We start from the raw sequence: 14,409 nt of genomic DNA, 5'->3' as shown, positions 1-14,409 counted from the left end.
TGTATTGTTAAAAAGTCGTTTTTGTAGCATTATTATTATAAAAACAGCCTAATGCGCAATTCAAATGTTTATATACAGATCTCTTCATTATGAGTTGATATTAAAGGAATTAATATCGAATAAAAAAGGATTAAATTGGCTTGTCAATTAAAATCAAATCAAATAGTGAAATTTGTGTCGATACACAGCGTTGCTTAGGTTTTTTGAAGTCAAATTCAGGTTTTCATTTAATGAAGGTTTCCCTTCCACTCTAAAACCTCTTTAATATAATATGGAAGGTGTTGTGAGAGTTGATGTTGCAAGAGAACATTTGCTTTAACATTCTTAAGATAACATTCAGCCAGTGTCTGGTTCATGGGTTCAGATACTCCATCATGATGGTATGGTTTTACATTTCTATGGGCTGCAAGTCTAGAAAATCAGAGCACCGTTTATCAAGTTGTGCTACAAGGCTCAGCGTAGCTGTTATTCAGCACAAGAATCTCATACGCTGCTGGCAAAGATATATCTGGCCGCACCAGTTACTGGACTGCTGTTAGCATAGCAGAGGAACTGACGTCACGCATTGCTGCAGCCAGATCAAAAAAATATTTCCCGCATTTGCGCCATCAAAAGGCCTTTGTCTTTGCACGGTTTGTGTCGTTTCGTTGAGGCCGGACGTTCAGCGGGAGTTATTTTGGTGCACCAGCGTTGCTGTGTAAGGAGGCTTCACGCGATGGTAATGTTTCGGATTGTCGACATAGCTGTGAACATTTCTAACGGGCTGATTAGACATGCTGTTAATGTTGAGCTACTACGGTTACAAAGGCTAAATCGATTCCCTCCATAACAAAACGTCTCTCAGCTTGTCTAAATTTAGATGTGCGATTTCTATAAATGTTGTAGATGATTTTGCAGGAGTGTCAGCTCACATATTACATTTTAAACCCAGCATCAGAGTCATAAAGTCAGTGCATCTTCATTCTGAATGACAATTTGGAAAATAAATACATAAAAATAAAACCAAATAAAACAAAAATAAATGAAAATATTTGTAAAATAAGATTAAAATAAATAACAATGTTAAAAATAATAAATAAATAAATGGGTAAAATGAAATAAAATTACAAATAAAATATATAAAATGCAATAAAATAAGTGTATAAAATATTAACAAAACAAAAAACAAATAAAATATTGTATTTGCAAACTAAAATAATAAAATGTGTAACAGTTTGTAAAATAATAAATAAATTAGTAAAATTAAATAAAATAAATCACGGTTCCTTAGGAACCTCTGTTGTTTTGTTTTTTTGTTGTGTAGTCTAATTTATTTGTTGCCATTTAAAGACCATAGTTGTAGTGAAGAATTATTATATTTATAATAAATATGCAGTTGTATTCATATCAAATTCATATCTTTAAGTAATGATGCCTATGCATGACATACTGTTAATAAATTAGCATTTATTTAGTCTCATTATACTATTGTGATTGATTCATAACAATATGAATTGTTATTAATCTGTATTGTAAGTTTTCGCTGTCTGACAGCTTGTGCATGTGTTGTATGTGTGCATTTGTAGTTGTATGTCATGCTTCTAAAATTTTAATTAATGCATTTGTTTTATATATAAATGCATTTATTAAAATATGTATGTATAGTGGTTCTTAACTGGTTTCTGCTTCAAGAAATAGATTTAAAATGGGATATTAAGTGACGACCTGAAATATCACGCAAAAGTAGCAAAAATCTTCCTAAAATCACAGATTTATTAATATGACAATATTATAGTATTTAATATTATAGTATAATAAAGTCATTTGCAAAATAAAAAAATATATATATTACATTTGCAAACTAAAAACTAAAACAATACATAACTTAAAATAATAAATAATTTAGTAAAATGAAATAAAATGCATACAATAATTTAAAATACTATAGTCTACAATAATTAAAAATAAATGAATAAAAATCATTTGTAGAATAAAATATAAAAATGCATAAAATAAATTCAGTAAAACAAAACAAAATAAGTTGTAAAATGGAATGCAAAAATAAACTAATTAGTTAAAAATATTAGTAAAAGAAACTGTTCTGACTTAATTGGTGTTTTCAAAGTCAAACTGTTGTGCAAAGTCATGTATATCTAGTAAAAATAAATAAATAAATAAAATAAAATATTGCCCCTTTCTTTGAGGAGTCAATGTCATTATGTTTTAATTGGAGGCTTTTTAATCTAACACTAAACGTAAGCTTGTCTGTTGGTTTCAGCTGACCTTGGAGACTTCAATCGATATGACTCCCAGGAATTCCTTCAAAAAATTGTGCTTTTTCCAATGGTACGTAATCATTGAATATTTTATTGTCTTTTCCAAGGTTAAAGACTGCAGGAATTGTTTTTATAAATCAGTTATTTCTACTCTGCTTCTCTGTTTTTCTCAGCCATGGATACAGGACGAGAGGGTTGTGGAAGAGGCCACTCAGAAAGTCACCATGCTCTATCAAAACTACCGGTGAGAGACTGGTTATTTGCGAAATGGGAAAAGCCTGAAAAACTGTTGGCCGCGGTTTACGTGAGGTTCAATGAAAGGCTTCATGATTATCAGATGTGTTCAGATGGTTCCTGTTAGAGGATTTCAAAGGCAGCTGTCAAACCCCTGACGTGACTTATGACCAGACTTTCAGCTTTGGGCTCAAAGCAACATTAATGGTCTTGGCTTTGCTGCAAAAGTTCTGTTTCAGAAGGTCTTTCAGATGAGGTTTACATGTGTTTGGCGCACGTTAAAGCTGGAACATATATATATATCGAAATTTAGCTGATGTAAAATCAATTACTATCTAAATCATTTTATTTGGCTTTTGTTTTTATATTATGCATTATGAAAGATTGTTTAATTTCAGCTTCATTTTAAACTTTAGTAATAAAATGCAGTTAGTTTTGATAAGTTGATTGTAAAAAATTTTTTTTAAAGTAGTCTTATTTTGCTCCTACCACAAATGAAGGGATACATTCATTGCATTAATTGTTGCTAGCACTGCAAAAAATAATATTTACTCAGTATTTTTTACTTTTTCCTATACAAATATCTAAACAGCCTTAAATCAAGATGAAGATAGCTGATGTCTTGTTTTCTGAGAAACCGAACAAAAATGAGATTGTTTTTCTTTTGAATCAAGTTATTTTTTTTCTTCCTATTGGGAGCTGTTTATTCTCCCAATCATAAACTCACTTCATTTTCATCAGTTTCTCAGAAAACAAGACTTCTTGTCATTTCTTCCTCAAGAAATACTGAGGAAGAACATCACTTTTTTTGCAACATGAACAGAAGTTACATTAAAAGTTATTTTCATTTTCTTTTTGTAATGAATTAAGTTAAATTAAAATAAACTGTACTATATGTAATGTAGTTCTTTGGTTATTTATGGCACGTCATGCAGATGAAACAACTTTTTCAGTGTCTTGGAAGAACTATACATTCACATTGCAATGCTCTGACGTTGTTTGTTTGTGTTATGCACGATAAGAATGAGGAAGAATCAGCACAGATGAGTGTGATAATGACATCAGATGACAAGTGCATTGTTGAATGTGACCTTTGTGCTGTGTGTGTGTTTTCTGTTTCCCAGAGGTCTGTCTGCACCGGAGGCGGAGTTGCTTTACATGCAGGAGGTGGAGAAGATGGAGGGGTATGGTGAGGAGAGTGTCCAAGCGAAGGTAAAGCATCAAAGAAGAGCTGTTCCTTGTGCAATTCAAGTTCCTTTTTGGGGGTGACAGCTCATTATTCAAGAGTACACGTGACTGCTTTGACAGTGAGAAAGTGTGAAATACATGCATCTGAAATGAAACCATGAACAGGGATACAAGAAATATAACTGTGTATTTAAGTAATGATGCATATGCATGACATACTGGTAATAAAGTAGCATTTGTTTGGTCTCATTATACTATTGTGATTAATTCATAACAGTATGTTATTGATCTGTATTTTAAGTTTTCCCGCTATCTAACAGCTTGTGCATGTGTTTCATGTCATGCTTCTAAAATAGATTTTAATAAATGCATTACATCTATAGTGTTTCTTAACTGGTTTTGCTTCAAGAACTAGATTTAAAATTGGATATTGACCTGAATTATCACGCAAAAGTGGCAAAAATGTCCCTAAAATAACAATATTATAGTATATAATATTGTAGTTTAATAATGATAAATAAATAAAAACAAATAAAATAATTTGTAAAATGAGGTTGGAAACTAAAATAAAAATACATATTTGTAAAATAATAAAAAAAATTGTAAAATGAAATAAAATAATTTAAAATACGATAAAATAAGTGTATAATAATTACAAATAAATAAATACAAATCATTTGTACAATAAAATATAAAGATGCATTCAAATTGTAAAATGAAATAAAAATATAAAAACAAAATAAGTTGTAAAATGGAATGCAAAAATAAAATGATTAAAATAAAAATTAATAAAATAAACTATTCTGATTTAATTGGTGTTTTCAAAGTCAAACTGTTATGCAAAGTCATGTATATCTAGTAAAAATAAATAAATAAAATAAAATAATGCCCCATGGGTAAGTGGGAAAGTGTCAAATACATGCATCTGAAATGCCATGAAACCATGCACAGGGATACAGTTGAAGTCAAAAGTTTACATACACCTTGCAGAATCTGCAAAATGGTAATTATTATACCAAAATAAGGGGGATCATACAAAATGCATGTTATTGTTTTGTTTAGTACTGACCTCAATAAGATATTTCACATAAAAGACGTTTGCATATAGTCCACAAGAGAAAATAATAGCTGAGTTTGTAAAAATGACCCTTGTCAAAAGTTTACGTATGCTTGATTCTTAATACTGTGAGTCCCTTGTTTGTCCTGAACAGTTAAACTGCCTGTTGTTTTTCAGAAAAATCCTTCAGGTCCCACAAATTCTTTGTTTTTCCAGAATTTTTGTATATTTGATCCATTTCCGACAATGACTGTATGATTATAAGATCCATTTTTCACACTGAGGACAACTGAGGGACTCATACGCAACTATTACAGAAGGTTCAAACTCTCACTGATGCTTCAGGAGGAGACACGATGCATTAAGAGCCAGGGTTGAGAACATTTTGAATTTAAAGTTCAGGGTAAACTTATTTTGTCTTCTGGGAAACATGTAAGTATCTTCTGTAGCTTCTGAAGGGCAGTACTAAATGGGAAAAAAATATGATATTTGGGAAAAATTTACACATCTTCATTCTGTTCAAAAGTTTTCACCCCCCACCCCAGCTCCTAATGCATTGTTTTTCTTTCTGGAGCGTTTGAACCTTCTGTAATAGTTGTAGAGTAGAGTCCAAACAGCTGATAAAATCATCACAATAATCCACAAGTAATCCACACCACTCCAGGCCATCAATTAACATCTTGATTTTAGCTAAAACTAAACAAAAAAAAATCTATAAAAATTATATAATTCATAGTAATGCTTCCTCCAGTGAAAGAGTGGTCTGGTCTGAATCAGGAGAGAAATCTGCACAGATCAAGCACTGTTTACAAGTCAAAACAGCTTTAAACAAATATGTGACTGGATTTTGATGTGAGAGACAACAGGAGGTAGACTTTTTCACTGGAGGAAATGTTAATATGGATTATGGACTGGTTAGAAACAGTGGTTAAAAGTTGTTTGGACTTATTCTGGCGGCACCCATTCACTCCAGAGCATCCATTGCTGAATAGAAGACACTGAGAGCCTTTTAAATTAACAGTTATTTTCTTCCTTGCGTCTAAACAGGATGCTCAGAGCACAGATGTGATTATTGGCTCTTGTCTGGATGGGATATTTGTCAAGCACAAAAATGGGAAAGCACCTCTCATGTTTCGGTATGTGTGCATGTATCTTTGCATGCTTTTTTGTGTTTTTTTGCGTTCACCCTTGATCAGAGCAAGAAAAATAAATACAGATATTGTCAAAAGATTTCAACTCATGCGCTATTTTGCTCTTCAAAAGGCTGTTTATTATCCAGCGTGTTGTGTTTTGCCTTCATGTTGTGTTTTGGCTGAATCAAGCTCTTCATTGTTTCTGCAGGTGGAATGACATTAATAACATGACTCATAATAAGTCTTTCTTTGCCCTGGAGCTCGCCAACAAAGAAGACACAATCCAGTTCCAGACTGTAAGTCAGATGCTTCAGATGCTTTACTTAGCCTAAAATAGCCAAAAGACTTCAATTAAGCTGGAGTTATGCTACCCCATATATGCCTATGTGAATGTCCATTCAGTGAAAAGTGAATAGATTTGTATTTGGCCTCTAAGGAACGCCACTCATTTAGACCCTGAAACACACAAGTCAATGTTCTGGCCTGATTTGATTGAATTAAAAATGTTCTGGCTCCGTTTCAGGAGGACATGGAGACGTCCAAATACGTGTGCAGAATGTGGCTGGCGCGGCACAAGTTTTACAAAATTAACAACAGCAGTCTGTAAGTTTGTGTGTGTCTGTGTGTTTTCTGTTGTTTGTGTTATGGATGCACTGATTTGGGGCAATACGGTTTAAAGAATTCTATAGCTTGCTTTTAGATGCTGGTCATTTCTCCTAAAAAACTAATTTTAATGTTGTGACTAAACATTTAGTCTTTAGTGGATTGGTTCTAGAGGTTGGATGTGTAACAGGAAATTATATGCACAATTTAAAAACAACAACAAAAAAAGATTATTTAGTGTTTTTGTAAATTTTAATAAATGCATTAATCTATAGATTTAAAATTGGATATTGAGTGACGACCTGAATTATCATGCAAAAGTAGCAAAAATGTCCCTAAAATGACAGATTTATTAATATAATATTACTGTATAATAAACAAATAAACAACTAAAATAATTTGTAAAATAAAATAAAAATATATATTAGGTTGGAAACTAAAATAAAAAAATATAACAATTTGTAAAATAATAAATAAATAAATTAGGAAAATGAAATAAAATACTAGAAATAGAAATAAAATTTAAAATACTATAAAGATAAGTGTATAATAATTTAAAATAAATTAATAAAAGTAATTTGTACAATAAAATATGAATATGCGTAAAATAAATTGTAAAATGAAATAAAAATATAAAAACATAAGTTGTAAAATGGAATGCAAAAATAAAATTAGTAAATAAAAATGAGTAAAATGAACTACTCTATTTAATTGGTGTTTTCAAAGTCAAACTGTCACGCAAAGTCATGTATATCTAGTAAAAATAGATAAATAAAAAAAAAAGATTTAGCATTTTTGTCCCTTCAGCTTACAAATACTGCATTTATTTAATCATAAATGTAGGAAAAACAGTGAAATATTATTTAAATGTAAAATAACAGTTTTCTATTTGAGTATTTTGTAAAATGCAATTTCTTCCTGTGATCAAAGCTGAATTTTCAGCATCATTATTCCAGTCTTCAGTGTCACATGATCCTTCAGAAATTATTCTAGTATATTAAAAAATCAATGTTAAAAAGTTATTTTACTTCATACTTTTGTGTAAACATGTTTTATGAATAAAAAGCTCAAAAAGTCAGCATTTATTTTTTTTTTTGTACATATACAAGTACCTACAAGTCACTTTTAATCAGTTTAATGCATCTTCTCTGAAAAAAGTATGTTAAAACAAATACAAAATGTATTTAGTAATCGCTGATTAAAATCGTTGGCTGCTACATCAGTGCATCTGTAGTTTTGTGTGTCTCCTCCTTCACCGCTGTCCGTTTACTGTCTCCAGAGAGCTGTCTGATGGCCCAATCTCTGAGGGCTCCCAGAGGTCCATTCTCTCTCTTTCTTTTCCTCGTTTTCCAAACCTCTCTCGTCCCTCTGTGACTGCTGACAAGGGGTGAGCCTGACTGCATGAGGCCGTTAATGCATTACTGCTCAGAGCTTCTCATTGGCTACAGTGACAGGAAACTCCCTAAAGCAATGGAGGAATGACGTGTCAACATGCCCCGGTCACATTTTACAGCCCAAAAAAAAAAAATGCCTCAATAAAATATACCCTGTTATTTTATTTTATTTTATTTTTGACTCAAGATAAATTATGGACAGTAAATTAGATACTACACTAAAAGCTTTTTAACTTTACAATAATTTCCCATTACGGCTTCATAGTGATTAGTTAAGTTAGTTAGTGCAAAATGCAAACTGCTTACTTTGTACTGTCATATCGCAGTGCATGTGACAAATAAAATCTTTTTGAACTTTATTACTCTCTGGTTTATTTCACCCTTGTCTTTTATTGTTTTGTGTTTTATTATAGACAAACTCAGCCCGCTCCTGTAAACGCAGTGAGGCGACGGTCCTCGACGAGAATGTCTCTGGTCAGCATTACAGCAGTTATTCAATGACTATACAACAGTTTTGCTGTGGAGCTTTTTCTGTTGGATGTTTCTAGAGTTTGTCGGCTCTGCATGATCTCATTTGTTTTTGATGTGATTTACTGTAGCTCTATTCCAAAACCTTGCTCTCTACATAGGCAGATACCTTTTAAGGCAGCATCCTGAAATGTGATAAGCATAAAAAGCTAAACAAAAATAGCTTTAATGCACTTTGAAGCAATGTTTGATGATGTGAAAGCACTTTTATGACTTCGAATACAAAGGCATTTCACATGAGTTAATGTGTCCATCTGAATTAATGCTGCTTTTTTGTCTTATGATGCAGCCAAAACCGCAACCCTACATGATGCCACCTCAGATGCACTTTAACGGCCATTACAACGAACCGTACACGTCATCACAAGGTAGAACAACTCCCATCAGCAGCAGGCCAAAAATGCTTTGTCTGTTCTCAAAAAATGATTTTCTTATTTAGTATTTTGCATTTACATTCTCAAATTAAGATGAAAGCGAAATGACAATTTAGTGAGTTTAAGCTTGAAACAAGAAAAAAAAATCTTTCAGTGTGGTTAGAAAAAATAACTTTATTCAAAAGGAAAACAAGTAAGAACTCATTTAATTTTAATATATTGTTCTAAAAACAAGACCTAATATAATGCGTAAAGGTAATATTTATCTCTTTAAGAATTTATATTTGTACTTGAAAACAAGACAAAAAGACTAAAAAAAAACATTATTTAAATAAAATAAAATAAAATTTTATAGTAAGATAAAATAAATTATTGTAAGTCAAATGCTACATTATTTTATAAATACTTAAGTTTAAGTATGGTAAATGTAGGTGAAAATGTACTCTGTTGTTATGAAAATAACCTTTCATTTTGCTTTGCAAATTAATGTATTTTGATTGATTAATCTAACAAGACGAAAAATGCTAAGTTAGAAATTAATCTTATGTTTTATTTTTATATTATATAATTAAAACAAGATAAATTGTGTAGTAAATCAAATACAACACATTTTAAATTAATATTTAAATTAAAGTATGCAGAATGTGGATGAAAAAGTAATAATTTATTGTGAAAACCTATACCAAGTTAATTTACCAAGTTAATTTATTACAAGACAAAATACAAGTAGGAGAATATTTTATTTCGTTTTATTTTATTTTATTTTTTTTATTTAAATCTAGAAAAATTATATCCAGTAAGTAAAGTAAATATTTAATACTTTACAAGTTTTTGCATTATACCATCATGATGCTGACTTGCAATGACTTTCATTTTACTTAAGTTGATGTATCTTGATTTAAAGAAAGTTTATTTGTACTAGACAACAAATACTAAGAAATTAGTCTTATATTTAATTTCTCATATAATATATGTGGGTGAAAAAGTAATAATTTATTGTGAAAACCTATACCAATTTAAATGATCCTGAAAACAAGACATAATACTAGTAATACAAGTAGGAGAATCATTATTTTATATTTTGTTTAATGTATTTTATTTTATTTAGCATTTTTATTATTTAAAACTCAAAAAATTATAGCTAGTAAGTAAAAAAAAAAAAAAAAAGTTTTATAAATATTGTTTATTTGTACTGGAAAACAAGACAAAAATACTAAATAAGAGAATCATTTTTTATTTTGCTTTATCATATTTTATTTTATTTAAATCAATAAAAAATATAGTCAGTAAATTAAAAAAAAAAAAAAAAAAAAAACTTTTTTTTTTTTTTTTTATAAATAATAAACTTTACAGTATTTTGGCATTGTAGTATCATAGTGATGCTGACTTCTCAAGTTGATGTATATTGATTTAAAGAATGTTTAAATTTTTGTACTGGAAAAGAAGACACTGACTCGCCTCTCTTGTATTTCCAACAGATAATCTTTACATCAACAACCAGAATGGTTTCTACTACCATTCCCAGACCAGTCTGGATCGCTCTCCGCACGAGTACAACGGCCGGATCCGTAACGGCAGCGTTTACAGCGCCCACAGCACCAGCTCCCTCAACAACCCGCAGCACTACCTGCAGCCGTCTCCCATGTCGTCCAACCCCAGCATCACAGGAAGTGACCTCATGAGGCCCGACTACGTGCCTTCCCACCGTCACAGCGCCCTGATCCCGCCGTCCTACCGCGCCACGCCCGATTACGAGACCGTCATGAGACAGAAGAACCTCGGGATGATCCCGCCGGCCGAGCGCCAGAGCCACTCCATGAGGAACCTCAATATTGGCAACTCGTACGCTTACAGCCGCCCAGATCCGCTCGTTTACAGCCAGCCCGAAATCCGAGAGCATGGCACGGGCCAGTACCCGTTCCACCTCAACTACAGCTTCCACAGCCCCTCCCCTTACCCCTATCCCACCGAGAGACGGCCCGTAGTGGGCGCCGTCAGCGTCCCCGAGCTCACCAACGTCCAGCTTCAGCAGGCGCAGGAATATCCGGCGCCTAACATCATCAGGAATCAGGTGTACTGGCCGCCGCCGCCGTATCCCTACCCTCACCCTCGACCCGCAAACAGCACCCCGGACCTGTCCCGCCACCTCTACGTCAGCAGCAGCAACCCGGATCTCATCACACGCCGCGTCCATCACTCGGTGCAGACCTTCCAGGAGGACAGCCTGCCCGTGGCGCATTCGCTGCAGGAAATGAGCGCACCGCTCGTCACGACCCGAAGACCTCACATGCACAAGCGCAACTCCATCGAGATCGCCGGCCTGGCGTACGGCCTGGAGAACATGAGGCTGAAGGAGAGGAAGGTGAGTCTGTTCGGGATTTTTTGGTGTGACTTTATACACATTTACATACATTTTCAGTAATGTTAGGTTCACATTTATGTAATTATATAAGAATCCTAATTATTATGTATTTAATTATTATATATTTATATTATTTATAATATGAATTATATATTATATATTATATATTAATCAAAATATATATATATATAAAGCTAAATCTTACATGCATATTTAGGAGATTTGTTTTTGTAAAAATATTGTATATTTATATACTCGTGTGTGTGTGTGTATATATATATATACACTACCGTTCAAAAGTTTGGGGTCAGTAAGACTTGTAATAGTCTTTAAAGTAGTCTCTTATGCTCATCAAGGCTGCATTTATTTGATTAAAAATATAGAAAAAAAACAGTAATATTGCAAAATGTTTTTACAATATAAAATAATGTTTTTTATTTTAACATACTTTAAAATAGAATTTATTCCTGTGATGAAAAGCTGAATTTTTATCAGCTGTTACTCCAGTCTTAAGTGTCACATGATCCTTCAGAAATCATTCTAATATGCGGATTTATTATTAGAATGATCAATGTTGGATAATATCAACAGTTGTGCTGCCAAATATTTTTTGGAACCTGTGATTTTTTTTTTTTTTTTTTTTTTTTTTTTTTTTTTTTGTGCAGGATTCTTTCATGAATAACAAGTTTAAAAAGTACAGTGTTTATTCAAAATATAAGTATTTTATAACAATGTAAATTATTTATTATTAACTTTTAATAAACTTTTAATTATTAACTTAATACATCCTTGGTGAATAAAAGTATTAATTATATAAAGTAAAAAAAAAGAACAATAATAAAATGTACTGACCCCAAACTTTTGAACTGTAGTGTATATAATACTTTTAAGTAATTATAATATGCTTATATACTATAAAATTACTACTAATGAAAATTAATTCTTGTATAATATTTTGCAGTACTAGACTGAAATGTATTTAGATTTTTATTTTTAATATTGTATAATTAATTCTTATTTTCTGTGTCCTTTGTAATATATTATATATTCATCTAATTACATATACAGCCAATTCTTTTATGCTTGTATTAGAATCGTACAAATTAAAATTAATTATATAATTATTAGCAGTAATCTATGATTGTAGATCAAACCACATGTAGGATTTTTTAATTATATTTTAAAATATATTATTATTATTATTATTATATAATTACATAGGAATCCTAATAACTCTTTATAATATGTTGTTATAATTTATTATAATTTTTTAAATATATTTTATAATTTATTACAATTTGTATGTTTTTTTTTTTTTTTATAAATATGTATAATATATATCATATATTAATCTAATTATATATACAGCTAATTCTTATATGCTTTTATGAGAATCCTAAATCTATAATTATTATATAATTGTATAGAAATCCTAATAATTATTTAATTAATTCTTTATAATTTATTATATATTTATATGTATTTTTATAATTTATTACAATTTTTTTTTATAATTATGTATGATATGTATTATATATTAATCTAATATGTACAGCTAATTCTTAAATGCTTGTATGAGAATCCTACTAATTAAAATGAATTCTAATATAATTATTAGCTGTAGTTTGATTCTAGAACTATATTTAAAAGAATATATTTTTCATTCAATTTAATTTTTGACATTGCACACATTTAAAACTACTTTCAATAGCATTTAGTTAATTATTGTATTAATTTATTGTATGTATAATTGTATGAATAATATTAGAAATTAATAATTAATATAAAACGGATATAAATAAATAAAAGACTATTAATTCTATAATAATTTTATATAATTTTATTATAATTACTAGCAAAAAACTTTTATTTGTTTTTTTTAATTTACCAGTCAGTGAAATGTTATATAAACAAAACTTTTTTTTTTTCTTTTTTTTTCCATCACCTCCTCAGGTATCTGCATCTGCGGCTGAGACTCCGCCCCCAGTGTCCCAGGTGATGCCACCTACAGCATCCGGCTCCGACATCAACGTCGTCCTGGAGGTCACGAAACCCGAGGACGGGGTCATCAAAGAGGATGTCATCTACGGCCACAAAAAATCCCTGTCCGATGCCACAATGCTGGTGCACAGCAGTGGTGAGGAAGAAGAATTTGAGGACGACAGTGGCCGACACACACCCCAATCTCAGGATGCAGTGGGCGGTCCCGAGCATCACATGACGGCGATGGGACGGCCACTCATAGATCCGCCCGCTTATCCGTTTAGCCACAGTATGGAAACTGTCCTGACGGGCCCACTGGCGTACCAGGCCCATGCCATCATCCGCAAACCGGAGGACATGGGGCAGCTGCCGCCTCTGCGAGAGCCTGGACATATGGTGCCTTCGGTGTCAGAGGGGGATCTGAGCGGACAGGGACGCTTAAGACAGAAGAGAGACGTCTTTAAGAGACCCGTCTCTGACGTGCCGCCTGCCAGAAGGAACATCGAGGGTCTTCCTCCAGCGGTAAGTTCACTTGAAGATCAGAACTGAATCAGAATCTGTTAAACGTGCATTTGAGAATGCAGTAAACTCGTGTAAAATACGACTTGTGTAAGTGTAAAGTAAAATTATAAATACTTTTTATTAAATACAGTTATATTTATACAATTATTTTATATTAAAAAGTGCAATTGTAATTTGCAGAAGTAATATGTATTCAGCTTTCTTATTATTTAATAAAAAAAATAAAAATAGTAATAAAAATAATTTTATTTACTTATTTTATTAAGCTGTGAATTCAGCTACAAAGTTGAAATAAAACTCTATTTTAAAAGATTTATGGCTTCACTTAAAGATCGTAATTGAATCGGAATCATGAAAAATACTAAAAAGCTGAAAAAATATTAGAGATAAATATTATTTTAACATGTAGTGTAAAATAAAATTATTATAATGTAATTTATTTAATAAATTTATAATTGTATTTATTATGTAACAGAAGAATTTTATTTTTTATAAATATATTCAGCATTTTTATAATTAGTTAAAATGTTAAGAAAAAAAAATAATTAGTATTATTATTATTATTATTATTTTTATTTAAAAGGCAGCTACAAAGTCAAAATAAAACACTAATGAAGTGATTAAATATTTTATCTATTTACATGTATGTCATGTGACTATTAACCAGCTTCAGAACTGTGAACTAGGGGTCGACCGATATGTGTTTTTCAGGGCCGATGCCGATACCGATTATTACAGATCAAATGCACCGATAAACGATATTTTGAACCGATATG

At 31.3% G+C, this 14,409-nt stretch overlaps 1 protein-coding gene across 2 annotated transcripts in view; it reads left to right on the top strand.

The window, feature by feature from the left end:
* Window positions 1-14,409, top strand: part of ptpn21 (protein tyrosine phosphatase non-receptor type 21) — a 35,702-nt gene that overhangs the window by 7,013 nt on the left and 14,280 nt on the right. Inside the window, exons 5-15 of one of the 2 annotated variants that reach the window (XM_051132932.1) lie at window positions 2,258-2,325; window positions 2,429-2,499; window positions 3,614-3,701; window positions 5,782-5,870; window positions 6,076-6,163; window positions 6,391-6,470; window positions 7,750-7,857; window positions 8,278-8,338; window positions 8,682-8,760; window positions 10,245-11,128; window positions 13,082-13,633. In XM_051132932.1, coding sequence (XP_050988889.1) covers window positions 2,258-2,325; window positions 2,429-2,499; window positions 3,614-3,701; window positions 5,782-5,870; window positions 6,076-6,163; window positions 6,391-6,470; window positions 7,750-7,857; window positions 8,278-8,338; window positions 8,682-8,760; window positions 10,245-11,128; window positions 13,082-13,633 — 2,168 coding nt within the window. The remainder of the gene's footprint in view (window positions 1-2,257; window positions 2,326-2,428; window positions 2,500-3,613; window positions 3,702-5,781; window positions 5,871-6,075; window positions 6,164-6,390; window positions 6,471-7,749; window positions 7,858-8,277; window positions 8,339-8,681; window positions 8,761-10,244; window positions 11,129-13,081; window positions 13,634-14,409) is intronic. The other variant, XM_051132933.1, reaches the window with a different exon arrangement.

This window comes from Labeo rohita, chromosome 17 (genome assembly GCF_022985175.1).
Source record: "Labeo rohita strain BAU-BD-2019 chromosome 17, IGBB_LRoh.1.0, whole genome shotgun sequence".
In the NCBI taxonomy this organism is placed as follows: domain Eukaryota; kingdom Metazoa; phylum Chordata; class Actinopteri; order Cypriniformes; family Cyprinidae; genus Labeo; species Labeo rohita.
The sequence above is the reverse complement of the archived record's forward strand: the minus strand, read 5'-3'. Positions and strand labels throughout refer to the sequence as shown.